Below are 15,098 nucleotides of genomic sequence, written 5' to 3' on the forward strand. Positions count from 1 at the left end.
AACATTTGTAACATTTACATATCAACCCAGTTTTGAACACTTTTAAGGGAAAAGTGGTTTTACTTACAAATCTGCCAAGCATTTCATGTTAAATAATCACATCTCAACATGTTTAATAAATATTATTTGTTCAGTGACACTTGAAAGCTTCAAACTACTCAGAAATTCTGATTTATGTCTGGGTAGGGTTTTTTTTATGCTAATGGTACAAAAAGAGGTCTCTGACATAAAACACTTTCAAACAAGAATGACTAATGGTGGGAAAACCAAAGAGCCTTACCAAACCATGCCTATTTCCATCTGGAGAATCTTCAGAAAATCCCTCTGGAGTTAGTTTACCATTGACCTCTTGGTACTTTATGCCATTAATAGAGCACTCCCGAAACTGCATCTCATTTTCAGTTAATGTGCCAGTTTTGTCCGTAAACACATACTCTACCTTTTGTGAAATAAAACAAAAAAAACAAACTTGGAATTGCATGTACTTGTTAAAAGAAAAAAGATAAGATAATCTCCACTCACACTTTCTTTTACATACATTTTTAAAATCATATAATTTTTTAAATCATATAAGAATTTTAACTTCTTCCATGTCATCTTTATACCTTAGTTTAAAATTAACCAGAAATCATATCACAAGAAATAAAAATCCCACAGTAACAAATTTTAATATGAAAAACTAAGTAGAAAATAGGTGAAAAAAACCCAACAGACAACATATTTTTTACCTGTCCCAATTCCTCATTGAGGTCTGAAGTATTTACTTGTGCTCTCTGGTTTGTTTCTTCATGATAGAGGTCAAGATCCCAGCCAATAAAAAAAGACCCAAGAAATTTCTGCATCTCAACAGTCACATAGAGTGAAATGGGTATGATAAAATTGTAAAGTACCAGAAAAGCAAGAAAATCTGAAATAAATCTCAGGATCTACAAGAGAAAAAAAGAAAAAGTGCAGATTACCACAGTGGTCAGGTGAAACCTGATGACATATTATGCTTCAAAATGCATGAGAAATGACAAACAGGGAGAGCCAGAGAAGCCCAAGTCCCCCACACACATGAGAGAGACAACACTCCAGGGACAACACAGGAATTTGCAGGTTGCCCCAGTAACACACCTCCACACTGATGCAAAAAGCCTGCCTTAAGCTCTGACTGGAGGTTTCAATTCACAAGTTCATTAATTTTTGTCTCTCTATTGAATCTGTCAAGAGGGCTGCCAATTAATATTAACTGTCATGGTGATTCTGTTTTCCATCTCTGAATGAGTTTGGCCTGATAAATCAAATGTATTCCCCATTCCATCAAACAGCATCATTCATGGAAGCTTTTCTAAGGAACCCTAAATTGTGAAGGCAAACAAGTGATTTTCCAGGCTGTCAGAGGAATCTGGAAGCACTCTGCTGTTTCAGGACAGCAAAGTGTCAAGAGGGTTCCTGTCTGCTGGCATTCCCAAGAGATTTGGGTGATCCAGACCACACAAAAAGAAAGGGACCATGTGGATTTCTTTTATGCCTCTTCAAATCATTGTGTTCCACACACACATTTCAGGCAACACCTATGTAACAGGAGACAAATTTCTTTTTACTAGGTATGGCAATTTTAACAAACCCTGAAATGCAACACTACAGTCTCTTTCTCATCTGCACAACAAACTCAGTATCTAAACTGTACCTTGGAAAGACTCTTACCAACACTTGAATATTGAGCAAGGCAGACTAGAGATGACAAAAACCAGGCCACCTCTTTTAACTCCACCAGATATTGGTGCAGGAGAACATTTTAAATAAAGGAAGCATAAAAGTAGTCAACAATTTGCAAAGTTAGATAATGTCTATTCTTCCTCTTTAGGGAGCATTGCTGTAAGTATTTAATAAATAATTAAAATAGCTGACAAAAACTCAGCAAGTTCTGTGCCTAAAGAGATCTTCCAAACTAAACCAGAAAAGACAGAAAGTGAGAGCAGAAATTCATCTAAGAGAGGCAGCGACAATTACTTAAGTTAGAGAGCTTCTTCAAGCAATGGCAATGAAAAAACCATCTGCATACACAGGAGGAGATGGACAGGGAAAGAACTCTGAGTAAGGATGTCAGCATGCTGAGAAATGAAAAGCAGATTGTAGAAGTCAACATGGGAGACAGAAAAACAAAGACATGACAGAAGGAGAATGACGCTGCAGAAACACACATGGCTCTCTACACTCCTGATGGCAAAGGAATGGAAAGATTGAGGAAATACTTATCCCTGCCCTATTCAGAACTGAAAGGCTCCACAGGCTAGACTAACTTGCAGAGCAATTATTTTAGATTAAGCTCCTGAACTGCTTTGGACAAAGGCAGACTCATACAGAAATCAAAAATTAAAGAGAACACAGAAAAATACAGACTAATTGAAAAAAGAGATACTTTTCAGAGCCACAGATTTCAGGGACACTTTAAAGTATCCCTTCAATCTCTAAAGAGAACCGAGCAGGCAAGCAGGAGCTTGAGCAAAATTACAGGCAAGCAGGAGCTTGAGCAAAATTACAGCCATACAAAATTGCCCAAATCATCTCAACATCACAGAATGTACAAAATTCCTGAACTGGGAAATCACTGCAATAGAACATACACAAGAACAGCCATCCTTGTCCTCTTTTCCTTTATAGAATGACAAAAGACATCCTAAAGAACAATAATCAGAACATGGACCATCAGAAATATGTTCTAACAGCCTTTTCAAAAGTTTTCAAAAAGTCTGGCCTTTTCATAAAGGAAGGAAAGGTCCAAATAGTAACAGAGGTAGAAATATTTCTACACAATGGTGAGGCTACATGGGACTAACTCAAACATCACTGAGACAACATCACAGAGGCTTGCAAGGGGATCATGTGGTGGTTACACATAGAATAGAGAAATAATATATGACATTGAGTGTATATTGGTTGAGTGTTCCTCAGATATGCACCCAGGCAGGACTACTTCACCTTACTGCTGTTTCTTTCATGCTCTGTTTTTTCATTATACCAAGGCTCATCCCATTTCTCTTCAGCTTGCCATGCATACTTTAAAATAGTGCTCAGAATGGCTTCAAAGAGGAGGATTATTAGATAAATAATCAAAAAGGAATTCATGGACCTATAAAGAGGCAAAAAATAAAGCAAGACATTTTAGTTTATTTTACTTTATCTGTTGACACAGTGTGGTAACACGAATTGATCAAAAACTTGCTGGACCTTTTTTAGAAAGTGTAGCCTGTGCTTGATACAGATATAAAGTTTATATGCAACAAGCAGGCAACAGAATGGGGAAGAAATTCTACATCTGACTAAGCTAAACTCTCTACCAAGCAATATGAAGACTAGACTAAGATGCAGGAACACCCCAACAGCTGACTTGTGTCACACCTACAGTCCCACACTGCTCCTCCTTTTCCCCAAGGAGCTTGCAAGGCTGTGCAGGCAGTACAAACAAGCACAGCACAACCCCATGGCTGCACTTTTCCCTCAGTTAGAAGAGCACTGCCATGTGCAGCTGAGCATTTAACCCAGGCCAGGCTACAGCAGGACAGTCACACCTGCTTCTTGTTCTGTAACCAGCCAGACCATCCTTCCTGCCCATGCTTTGATGACTGAACTTCCCTTGTGCTACACATGTATGTAGCTATATATTTGCACAAGAATGCCAGGGGGCTCTCTCAGATTTTTAGGAACTGGAATAAAGGCAACATATCAGAACTCCTTTTCCTTTTAAAATAAATCATGAGACTCAATATAAATATCTATCATAGTAATACCTATCCTGCAACCAGGAGCAAGCTTGGATATTTCCACTTTGTACACTACTAAAGGATGTAATATCAAAAAATAGATTTTATCTTTATAGCTTCCTACTGAAGGCAAGGCAATTAATACTCTCTTCTCTTTGCCTATAACTCAATGATGAGACCACCAGGGTTTTAAGGCTACACAGGAAAAACTAAGTTAAAGCTCTACAAATAAGAGAGATATTAGAAAATAAACATACTTTTCTACTGCTGACCGTTTCTGAGATTTACTCTTGTAATTTAATGCCATCTTTGTCTCCATACCTGTATACACAGCAACACCTGGGAAGGAAAGGGGGAAGAGTCAGACTTCATTTTCTGCATAAATACAATCTGCAGAATTTTTCATGTTGAGAGATACAGGATAAAAGCAAAAGGTGGTACTACTTCTGTGTTTACTATGAGACAGTATTTTGTACTATTTGCAAGACTCTTCTGTAGTAAAAGAGTATTACTGAAGTAATTTTAACACCTACTTCAACACTCTTCATTATTATGACTGTGCTGCTCTTCAATATGTATTTTATGGAAATCAGCATGGTAAATCTCAGGAGAAAGCCTTCAACAATAGGTAACAGTAAGAACAGTCATTTTTCCATTGAAGTAAAGTTATTCCTTTATCAAACCACTTCAAATATTTTCACAGAGCAGAGCTGGAACTTTATATCCTTAGAGGTTCTTCAGTATAATATCATTACTTTCATCTATAATCATATCCCCTCAGGTAACAGTCAGCAAGATTATTACAATTTCTTCAGTGCAAGTAGAATTAAAACACAGTTCATCAACATGCTTTAAGAAGAGAATACTCTTCAAATATTTAGATGTCTACAAACCAAATATTTCTTTAGTGTTTTTTAATCTTGCTCCACGAAGTAAGAGACTTTCAGGCCCAAGAGGTCTAAAAAGAAACAGACATATCAGCATGTGAACATCAGCTGTTCTGTATTCCGGAGAAGTACTGAAATCCAGTTTCCTATGCAAAGCTGTCCTATATCCCCTACAAATTCCCAATGCAGCAACTCAATCAGTGATCTTACCCCTTTTGCCACACCTCCCACATCTCCACAGAGCTCTCTGTTTCCTTTCATGTCTCCTTTGGTCACTGCCATACGCCCCCACCACTGCTCCATATCCCATAATACTGACTGAGCTAAATATTCCCAATGGCTGCTTCAGAGAGACCCACAAGGTGCCTGGGAAGGAAGCAGGCAAGAAACCAGTGGAGCTCACAGTGCACCCAAAGTGCTGGTTTAGGTCTGGCTAATTTACCAATCCTCTACCCCTCTGTCAGACTGAAATGATCTAGAAAATTCAAAAGCTATTCATACCAAAGAAACAAACAATTAGATGGATACCATGGCAGCAGTGCCAATTATTTTTCCTAACACAGACATAAAATTTCAGGAGGTAAAATAGATGGTTTTTCCTCACATCTATTACAATACAATAACTCATTAATTTCTTTGGCAAAGTTCATCACAAGCAGCGCGGTGAAAATAAAGGTCTAGTTAGAAACAAGGTTACTATAAGGTTAGAACCATATGTTCTACTGCAGCAGCTGTACCATCTTTAGAAACTGCCAGCAGGGTTGGTTAGAAATTTTAAAAAAAGTATTTTTTCCATTATTTCAAATGAAAGCAGAAATTTAATAACTGCAGTGGCCAGACTGACACACTAAGTAGAAATAAAAGAATTAGAAGTTCAGATGCTAAGTGCTTTGGCATGCAAGCCCTTGGGTTTACCCTATTTTTCCTTTAGCTGTGCCACATGCAGGCCATCATCACTAGTAGATAAACAAAGCTCTTAAATTTGAAGTCCCTTTGAAAGTATAATCTGAAGTTACTCAAAAGAGCCAAAATCAAATCCACAAACCACCTCCCACAGTCAAAAAATTAACTTAAATGTTACTGCAAATGTAACAGTTACCATCACAAATACCATGTGTACCAATTATACACACAGATTATCATGGATTCTTTAAATTAAACATACATATGTTAATATTTTAGGCTAGACTCAGACTAAGTGAAAATTTGAACTAAAAGCGACTAAATGCTTGAGCATTTAAAATTTTCATATAAGAAACATGATTTATATTTCTGGATTCAATTTTATAAAATCAGCCTGACTCAAAATACCAAACCTGAATCAGTGCAACACAGACCAGACAAGTTTCTCTCAGACAGAAGATACAGCTCCACTAGTAGTCAGAACTTGCAATTATTTTTTTCACCTCCATTTAAACCAGCTGTTTCACATTGTCAACTGAATTATTTTGATAAATTATCCCAATGCTGCTCCTGTCAAGCTTGGCAGGAATGAATTCTGAAAAGCTCTCAATGAAGTAACAAAAATGACCTTAGAGAACAGCTGAGTGGGTTTTGGGGGGTGGCATGGGTGAGGCTTTTTGGTGAGGGTGACTAAGCCACTGAACTTGAGGCCAAGTGACCTGGCTGCTACACTTCCATACTTCTGGCAAAACTCCTTGATTCACTCTGAACTCCACGTCACTCCCATCCAAAGCTGACAGATGTTTGCCAGCCTCAGACTGAGAGATATTCAGCTCCTCAGACTGAAGGCAGATATTACAAGGAAAACAGTAGTCTTTTAAAATTCAACAAGAAATTTCGCCAAAAAACAGTGTCAAGGATAACATTTTGGACATTAGAGGACTGAAAGAACCAAAGCAGATTTACCTGCTTCTGTGACAAATTTGCACACAGCACTTCACCTTTTCAGAAGAGGTGATAAAGTTTGTTGAAAGCTGGAAAATTAACAACTTTCAAGATAAAATAACTAAACTTGAATGCTAAATCTTTCTGAAAATTTAGTAATTTCTTGTGAGTGATTTCTATGTCTTTATTTCAAACCATTATTCTTCTAACTCCTGTCCTTCCTGTTTTCTCTCCTATCCTGTTGTGGTGGTGGGAACTGAATGAGCAGCTGTTTGGATGCCTCACTGGTAGTTGAGACCAGCCCACAGCAATCAGAAATCTTTCCAGGAAGTCGAGATGGAAGTCTGTAATTGGCTTCACATCTTTATTTTTGTAATTGCAAGCGTGTTTGTTACTTGCTGTGACTGCACAAGGAAAGGTGGTGAGCCCATGATTATGTGCACACAGCTGTGTTGCACATAACAGATGTAAGCACTTATCTGCACAGTCCAGCTGTAGTTTGAAATAGATACTAAAAATTACAAATTTATAGCAAAGGCTTTGTTAAACCAGGAATTTCTAGGGATTTGAAGAGCAAAAACTCAGCACCTCTGATGACAGGGGATCTCTTGCAGTATAGATACCATGTCAGTGGAAATTGTTTCAGATCAATAAATGCGTTAATCAAAAAATAACAACAAAGTTACCAGCTGATTACCAGTGCCAAAAAATTACCTGCCTCACAACAGCCAAGCTTTCCAGAACTCTTGCATTAAATCTGCAAAACTGGGTAGCAATGTACTTTTTTCACTCATCTTTTCTCATCTCCATCTGAGGTATGCAGCTGCAGTTGATACTTTTAGTAAAAATACCTCTCCTTTTCATATATTCAACTGTAACTCTTGTGATGGTTAAGATTATAACCACCTCCACATGTTCTAAATAATTATCTTACACAATTTACTCACCGTACTATTTCTTCAGCTTGTTGACTTACAGTTATTCTTCCAACAAATCTATGAAAGATGGATATGTCTTAGAAGTATCTACATAAGGACTCAAAAACATAAAAACCTTCTCTACATTTATAAAATAGTCATTAATAGTTCACAAGTAAAAAATAAATCAACTTTTATTAACAATCAAACTAAACCAATATGGCGAAACTGGCCAGTTTTTACAAGTAATTTTACAAGAGACATTTAGCAGTAATTTTACAAGAGACATTTAGCAACAGAAACATTTATCCCTCATAGGAACAGACATCTGAGAAAACTTATTAACTCTGATTAACTGCCACAAAAGATTATATTTCTATTAATTTAAACAGATTGTGACTTCTGGATGATTCAGTAAGAAATAATTCCTTAAGAAATCTAAGTTTGCACATTATCCATCAGAAATAGAAACTTTTCATTTAATAAAGCCCATCTACTACACATTTAAAAATCTGACATGCACATATTTAGCATGACTCCAGCTACAAAAAGGGACACAAACTTCTATAGTGATTGTACCTTAATTTGCTAAATATCAAATATTTGAACATCTGTTCAAACTGAGTATCTTAGTTTTAAAATACCTAATATTTCTCAAAGATCTCCAAGCTTACCGAAGAACAGCTGTGATAATATACTTGGATTTTAAAAACTACTACTTCATAGCTTCAATCATTTTCCATTACACAATTCAGAAGAAACTTGGATGGGAACCTAACTTTTTTGCTACCCATGATGCTGCTTTACAGAGTCTGTGACCTTGCTTGCTGATGTTAAAGCACGCTTGGATATCCCTTTTTAAATGTAAGGTTTTGCTGCTGAAAAATGGAGTTCAAATCTTCCCTGAAGCATATGTGAAATAAATATGAGCAACATATAACCTTAGAATTAGACTTGAGTCAATTTCACTTTAACATATCCTATATAATATTGAAATCTCCAGCAGAATCCTAAGGAACTTTCTTCAACCTGATCAGACTGTTGGCCATTTAATTCTTTAAAATCTAGAAACATGTTTACTGATTAGAAATGAAATGTACATAATTAAAATAAAAAAAGATAAATATTATAAGGTCTGGTTTACTACTCAAGTACTCTCAAGTTTAACTTGTCACTTGCAACTTTCAGTAAGTACATATGTATAAACACAAGCTGATTATTAAAACCAGAAATTGAAGCAGATGTCTGAAGCTATTTTAACCCTAGCAAGACCTGTAACATTCTGAGTATTAAATACCTCATTTTGATTCCATTTCAAAATATTTAATAATAAAGTGATACCTGTACAGATCTGCTTCTGGCTGCTGACATTCTATAACAGCTACCAGTTTGTCCAGGTTGGCAACAGACTGCAGCACTGCTGTTTCTGGGACTGCAACATGTGTCTGTAAAACAGCGACCATTGGGTTACTACAGGACGACCAGGCAGCAGGGCAGCTATTTCAACAGGCTGAAGGAAAAATGGCACCACAAATTAACTGCATTCTCTTTCACGTGAGTGACCCAGACCTTAAGATTGGTCTCTCCATCCAAACTTGCAGTGGTAACGTGGCATGAACCGTCCGCTCGGTCAGATGACAGGAGCACCAGATCAACAGGGAAAGTCTCATCTTTGGCTACTCTGACAATGTCCCCCACCTAACAAAGTGAACAGAGATCAGAAAGATACAAAGAGGTTTAAAGGGCAGAATTCCTTTCAGCATTGTTACCAAACCACAATGATTAGCAATAAAACCAGAGTTTTGGCTGTATAATAAAAACAAAATGCTTAATTTGTCCTTTACCCGAATGTTTTTAGATCTGGTTTTCACAAGGCCACCACTTCGAACAACATAAACTGGAGCACCGTTAACTTCATTGTCTGCTTTATGTCGCAGCCAGTCCTCATAGCCCTGTGGAAAACACACAAAAAGCTACTTTTTAAGCAAGAAAACTAAAAAAACAGACTAAATTTAATCTATTAAGCAAATGTCTTCAAACTACTTCCTGTATTGTCTGAGTAGTTACTAACTTCTCTTGAGTTTCTGCTCCAGCTGTTACTCAAGAACCTGTGAACCTCTTAATTTTGTCACTTTACACAAACATGTAAAGGCAAATAAAGTAGCAGAAGTGGTGAAGAAACGTAACAGTCCCATGTTCTCTTAAAACAAACAGGCAGTGACATTTTCTGTGGATCGGATGACCAAGCACTCAGTAAATCTTTGATCTATATGGATTAATACACCACAAAACCAGGAACAGTCAGTCCTCAGGCTCCTCTGTGGGTTCCTTTTTTTTTAGAAGTAACAGATTAAAATTACTTCCTCAAGTCATACCATATAACATTTCTTATAGTTACTGCCATAGCCCAGGCATGAAACCTCAAGACTTAACTCTGTGTGACACATTGTTGACACATCAGCTCTGTCCAGCAAGAGAAAATGACTGAGAAGATTTTTGTTCTTTTGAGTCCTAATGGAAGAGTCTGCAGCAACTGAGCTTTTAAATGGCAAACTAAACAGCTTTTCTTTACTTGATACTTCACAACTGTTTGGGCACCCTTTATCCCGTGTACATACGTGCAAACATTCAAGACTGTGAATCCAAGTATACTATTCACCTCCTATTTTTCTAAAGTATGAATCCACAGCTTGTTTAATCTAACAGCATTAGATCATAATAGCATATTAATCTCTGATCCCCAAGTCTAGGTACTGTTTGGAAAGTCCCACTAGCAAGCACAGGAAATGGATCAATCGTGCAGGAAGTTCAAATGTCTCTTACAACATGGCAAGACTCCTGCAACTAATCTGCAATAACAGAGACTTCATAATATGCTTTTCTGTAGGTATAAGAACTGTGAAAGAGTTAAAAACATTTCCTTGGAAGTCTGAAGACAGAAAAAGGCAGCTGTGTGAAACAGCAGGCATAATCTCAACTCTTTCTACAAACATTATATTAATGTCATTGTACAAGAAGTACTAATGCAGATGCAATTTAGAGTTCTGGAGTTTGCAGGAAAAGTTATATGATGAATTTTGCATGTTAAAAATAGTGTTGTAGTTCTACCTTCACACATCTCCACTGTTATTTGCACAAATGAGTAAGGACAGCACTATCTGTGTTTGAAAAGAAAGATGAAGGAGAGGGGAAAAGAAAAGAGCTTTATATGCTAAATAGTTCAAAATCAATAATTAAGAAGTGTGCAGCAATAGCAGCCATACAGAGAGATACTGGGACATCAGAATCCTGAAGTCCCCAAGTACAACTCTTGAATCCTTTCTAAGCAGTATGAAAAAGCAAAAGTCAGTACCTACAGCTCCTTGTTAAAGGTGACTGACAGAAGAAAACACGGATTTAACTAACACCCAGTAACCTTGGGGCATTTGCCTCACAGACCTGAACAGCTGAGCAATGTGGGCATTTGGCAAAGAACTGAAATTTACCTTCTTTAGAAAGTACAGATTTCAGCTCTTTCTCCATCTGACACCTCCTGCCTCCAACACAAGGGTGACACCTCACACCAGGGAATTTTCAAGAGCCAACTTTGTGTGGTCAGTTCAAATTCCCCCCAGATTTACCTACTGCGGCATTTTTGAGAGGTCCTTGTCCTCACTTGAAAACATTGGAAAAATACAGTGAGAAAGAGAAATGCAAGAGGAATACAGGGAAGGTTGCCTACTTGCCAGAAAATAAAGATTAAAATCCCTCAATTAAATTACATTCTTGAGTCCTGCTTAAATAACTGCATCAATGTAATTGAGAAAAGATCTGCCTTTTATATTACCAGGCTTTTCATTTTCAGTTTAGGTCCATAGTTAATCAAAACCTGCAAAGTAGTTGTTTTATAATTTACCTGGTAGTCAAGTAACATCTGTGTTCCTTCAGCTAAATACATTTGAACTTATTAAAATGCACTGTTTCCTAAAGTTCCTTGGGAAATACCTTTATGTTGTTGTATTTTTGTTTGTGCTTTTTTCATTTTTTGTTTTGTTTTTATTTATTTGCTAACTTTGAACTCCTTGGAGGACTGCACAAAGATCTTCAGAGGCAGAAGGAGGAAAGTGCTCTGGCTAACAAGACAGACAAAATGACACAGCATGAGCTGCATCACTTTGCAGTCTGGTATGTCCTTCTTCTGACCTAGGTGCAACTACACTTCCAAGCAGAAAAAAGTTCTGTCTCCTTGGCTGAGCTTAAAACAAGGCTGAGTTCTGAGGTTTGCAAGAGGTGCCACATTCACCAGTCTTCTGGAAGGCAGAGGACTTTTTCCATCCATTGCTAAGCTTCTCAAACCTTCATATGATTAATGCTTCTATTTTTCCCCTTCATCTTTTGAGAGTATACAAAATGATAGTCTAACATTCATCCTGAAGCAACTTTGTATAGAACCAGGGCCCCACAGCTTTCAAAAAGGGGTTCTTTCCTAAAGATCTGCTCCTATTACACTTCTGGTTTAGAGAAAATGGGAACTGATTTTGAGGCAATAGTGGGGATTTTTCCCTCTGGACTCCAACAGATTTATCTTTATCCCTTATCTGAGGGCAGCCTGTTGGAAGCAGCACAATTCATTGTCCCTTGAAGATAACAGCCTGTGAATATTGCTTGCTTCCTTTGCAGCAGGCAGGAGAAACGTGAGAGTCCATTAGAGCAATTTAGGTGGTTCCAATAGTCCTTGCAGAGATATTGAGACAGAAAGAAAATCTCTTGATGCCTGGTAAGTCATGAAAGATTCGAAACTTCCAGGAGGAATGACAGAATCTCTGTTCTTCAAAATTGATGATAAGGGAGTTAAATTTCCTAATATAAGATTGGACATCTAGAAGCAAGGTGGTGTTAAGATTATTTTGGACTTTTTTAGACTTACACAAGTCCAAAGTCTTTCTGGAAAAAATGATCTAATATTTATAACTCTGTTTCATAATCCCTTTTAGTCCACACAGTTTCATTATCCACTGCCTACATATAATTATAGCTTTTGAATATGTGATTTTTTTGGGGGGCGATGGTAACAACTGCAATTGAATAGGATTAGGGCATTCTACATACACAAATTGCACAGCAACAAGATGAAATATTAGTCCAAATATTACTCCAGCTTTAAGAACCACTCTGTCTCAAACACCTTTCTATCTGCTTGAAAGCTAGAACTATTTTTACTTTTGCCCTATTTCTGGGTGGCTTTGGGTCTTTCTGGCACAGAAGGCAAATTGAAATTCTGGTTACAGCTCTGGAACAGTCTCCTGCTTATTTTTCAGTTGCGAGGCTGCATCTATTCCCGACAGCACTGTCAAATCCCTTGAAGAGGATAGTTCTTGAAAATTACCTCCCTGCAGAAGAGATTATAATTTTTATCCACATCACTTCTTTATTTATGAGCTTGTTTCTTTCTCCTCTTGCTTTAAGGACATAAAGAAAACAGAAGACCTTTTTTACTTTCTTTTTCTTTTCTTTTTACATTCTGATTCCAGAGGCTCTAGGTCTCAGTAGAATGTAATATGGTGCTAGAAAAAGATTTTTATTAAACTCAGACAATTTTTGTTTTAAGTGCTATGAAACATTCCAAAATGTTTTATGCAACCGAAGAAGGCCAGGGGCTTTTACCTGGTACACACTCACAGTTAATACACATTTCCCACCATAAAACTTACCCCTTGGGGCAAAATTTGCCTTTTAACTATTGACAAACACACCCTGCATCACTTTTTCATCTGCCCAAGCTCCTTTCTCAGGGTGCAATGTGGGAGGACTGGTTCTAACAGGCAGTGAGGTGTGCCAAAGGAATAAGTGAGCAGCTTTCAGAAAAGGTCTGATAACAAGTGACATGTAATGTTTAGACAAAAATGCTGCCTGACAGTCATCCACTGTCCATTTTAGGGTACTGCAGTGAGTCACTGAGTGCTTCACAACCAACCAAATGCTGAAGCTCAAGCATCTAACTAGAAGCATTAAACCCAAAATAGTTTCTAAAAATTATACCATTTTAATGTATTTTTAGTATCTAAGCACTATCCTGGTCAGACTCTAAATAACTTTACTTCAGTAGGACTTCATGCTGCCAGATTTTTCCCCTTTACCTGTTTTATGGCTGTCACAGTTATGACAAAGAATAATGGCAATCCACTGGTAATAGGACTGGTAGGGGTATCTATCATGAGCTAAAAGAAAAGAAAATATGAAAATTAGTCCACATGTCATTTCTACATTTGTACTTTCAAAAAAAAAAAAAGAAGCAAGACTACTATTTTCCAAACTCTTCATTATAACCTGTGAGTATTTTTACTGCATGTCCTGCAGAGTTTCTCAAGCAAAACTCAGTTTCTGACAACTAAATAATACATCAGTAAGGATGCAAACAAATGTTTTAGGGCACAGAGAAGCCTTAGTCTCATTCATATAGGATGTGACAATTTTAAAGGTCCTTACCAAAAAGAAGGTATTAATTTCATCCTAGAAAAATGAACTCAAAAGAATATTACAAAGGAAGGAAACCTACATTTCATGAAGCTGTTTCAACACTATATGATCTACTGCTTACCAGCAATGTAGAGTATAATATCATCCACTTTAGAAGTGAAAATAAAGTTAAGATCAGTAATTTGCAATGGTTTAGATATTAGAGAACACCTTTTCAAGACTGCACCTTTCTGGTTGCCCCAAGTTAACATGCGGTTTTTACAATTTGTGCAATTATTGCTGGCATGCCAAAAGTGCAGTGTACACACTAAGGTTCTGTATGTGGGGGATGTTAGTGGCTCTCTTCTGCTGCAGGAAAAAATCAACATGGTCAAGTGCTGTAAAGGAGATATACACAAGAACTACTCAAAACCACAGACATTGATTTGATCCACTTTACCTGAGACTTATGGCATTGCTTTGGGAATCATCAAAGAAGAAAAAAAAGTCATACATAAAGTTTACTCTGTCACTGGGGAAGAACCTCACAGAGAAAACAGATCATGCCACTTTACAATGCACACATAAGGTTTTTGGTTGGTTTTTTTCACTGAAACAGACACTTTATAGAACACAACAAAAATGAGACCTAGTCTGCAATGCTGTCTGCTCTTTAATGGTGGCACTACAATTTCAGCTTGGCAGCATACTGACCAAGAAAAACGCTACCAAAAGCATCTGATTTTTGACTGGATATGGTTAACCATGGCATTTCTGCTGTCTGTACTCTCTCATCCTTTCTCAAGAGAGCTCATATATGAAAATGAAGCAGGTTTTGTGCTGGTGGAATTGTCATGTTTCACCAGGACACCATGGTCCTCTGCCTGCCATGCAGCTGGACACAGAGCCATGACACACCTCGTGTCACCAAAATGCAGTTTGTCACCTTGGTTTGGGCATGCACATGTGTGGTGAAGAATGTGAACAACTGGACTGTGCTGCAAGTTGAAATCACACAACGAGACCCTGCCCCAGTTCTGCCATCCCCCGTGGGAAAGGTGGTAATGACAAACACTGCATCTTGGCCACATGAGATTCACAGGACAGGGAAGGTACCATGGTGGTCAGCTTTAAAAGGCAGCTTAGCCTCAAAAAAATAAAAACATTAGATATTAATGAACTTCCAAAAGGGATTTGAATAAAAACAGAATTCCATTTTAACAAATGAACAAAAATGACTTCAACTTTTCTGCTGTTCTGTTTCC

General features: G+C 37.4%; 1 protein-coding gene across 10 annotated transcripts in view; it reads right to left on the bottom strand.

Annotated features, from left to right (window-relative positions):
• The window catches only part of ATP11B (ATPase phospholipid transporting 11B (putative)), a 66,167-nt gene that overhangs the window by 33,538 nt on the left and 17,531 nt on the right, over window positions 1-15,098 (bottom strand). For all 10 annotated transcript variants that reach the window (XR_012581668.1, XR_012581667.1, XR_012581669.1 and 7 more), the window contains exons 4-13: window positions 13,515-13,595; window positions 9,243-9,350; window positions 8,968-9,096; window positions 8,740-8,843; window positions 7,429-7,476; window positions 4,640-4,704; window positions 4,004-4,085; window positions 2,965-3,115; window positions 729-926; window positions 281-439 (exon numbers count right to left, since the gene is read on the bottom strand). Coding sequence is in view for 7 of the 10 variants with exons in the window: in XM_074547366.1 (XP_074403467.1) it covers window positions 281-439; window positions 729-926; window positions 2,965-3,115; window positions 4,004-4,085; window positions 4,640-4,704; window positions 7,429-7,476; window positions 8,740-8,843; window positions 8,968-9,096; window positions 9,243-9,350; window positions 13,515-13,595 (1,125 nt within the window). In the remaining 3 variants the exon portion in view is untranslated. The remainder of the gene's footprint in view (window positions 1-280; window positions 440-728; window positions 927-2,964; window positions 3,116-4,003; window positions 4,086-4,639; window positions 4,705-7,428; window positions 7,477-8,739; window positions 8,844-8,967; window positions 9,097-9,242; window positions 9,351-13,514; window positions 13,596-15,098) is intronic.

The sequence above is a fragment of the Zonotrichia albicollis genome, chromosome 9 (assembly GCF_047830755.1).
Source record: "Zonotrichia albicollis isolate bZonAlb1 chromosome 9, bZonAlb1.hap1, whole genome shotgun sequence".
In the NCBI taxonomy this organism is placed as follows: domain Eukaryota; kingdom Metazoa; phylum Chordata; class Aves; order Passeriformes; family Passerellidae; genus Zonotrichia; species Zonotrichia albicollis.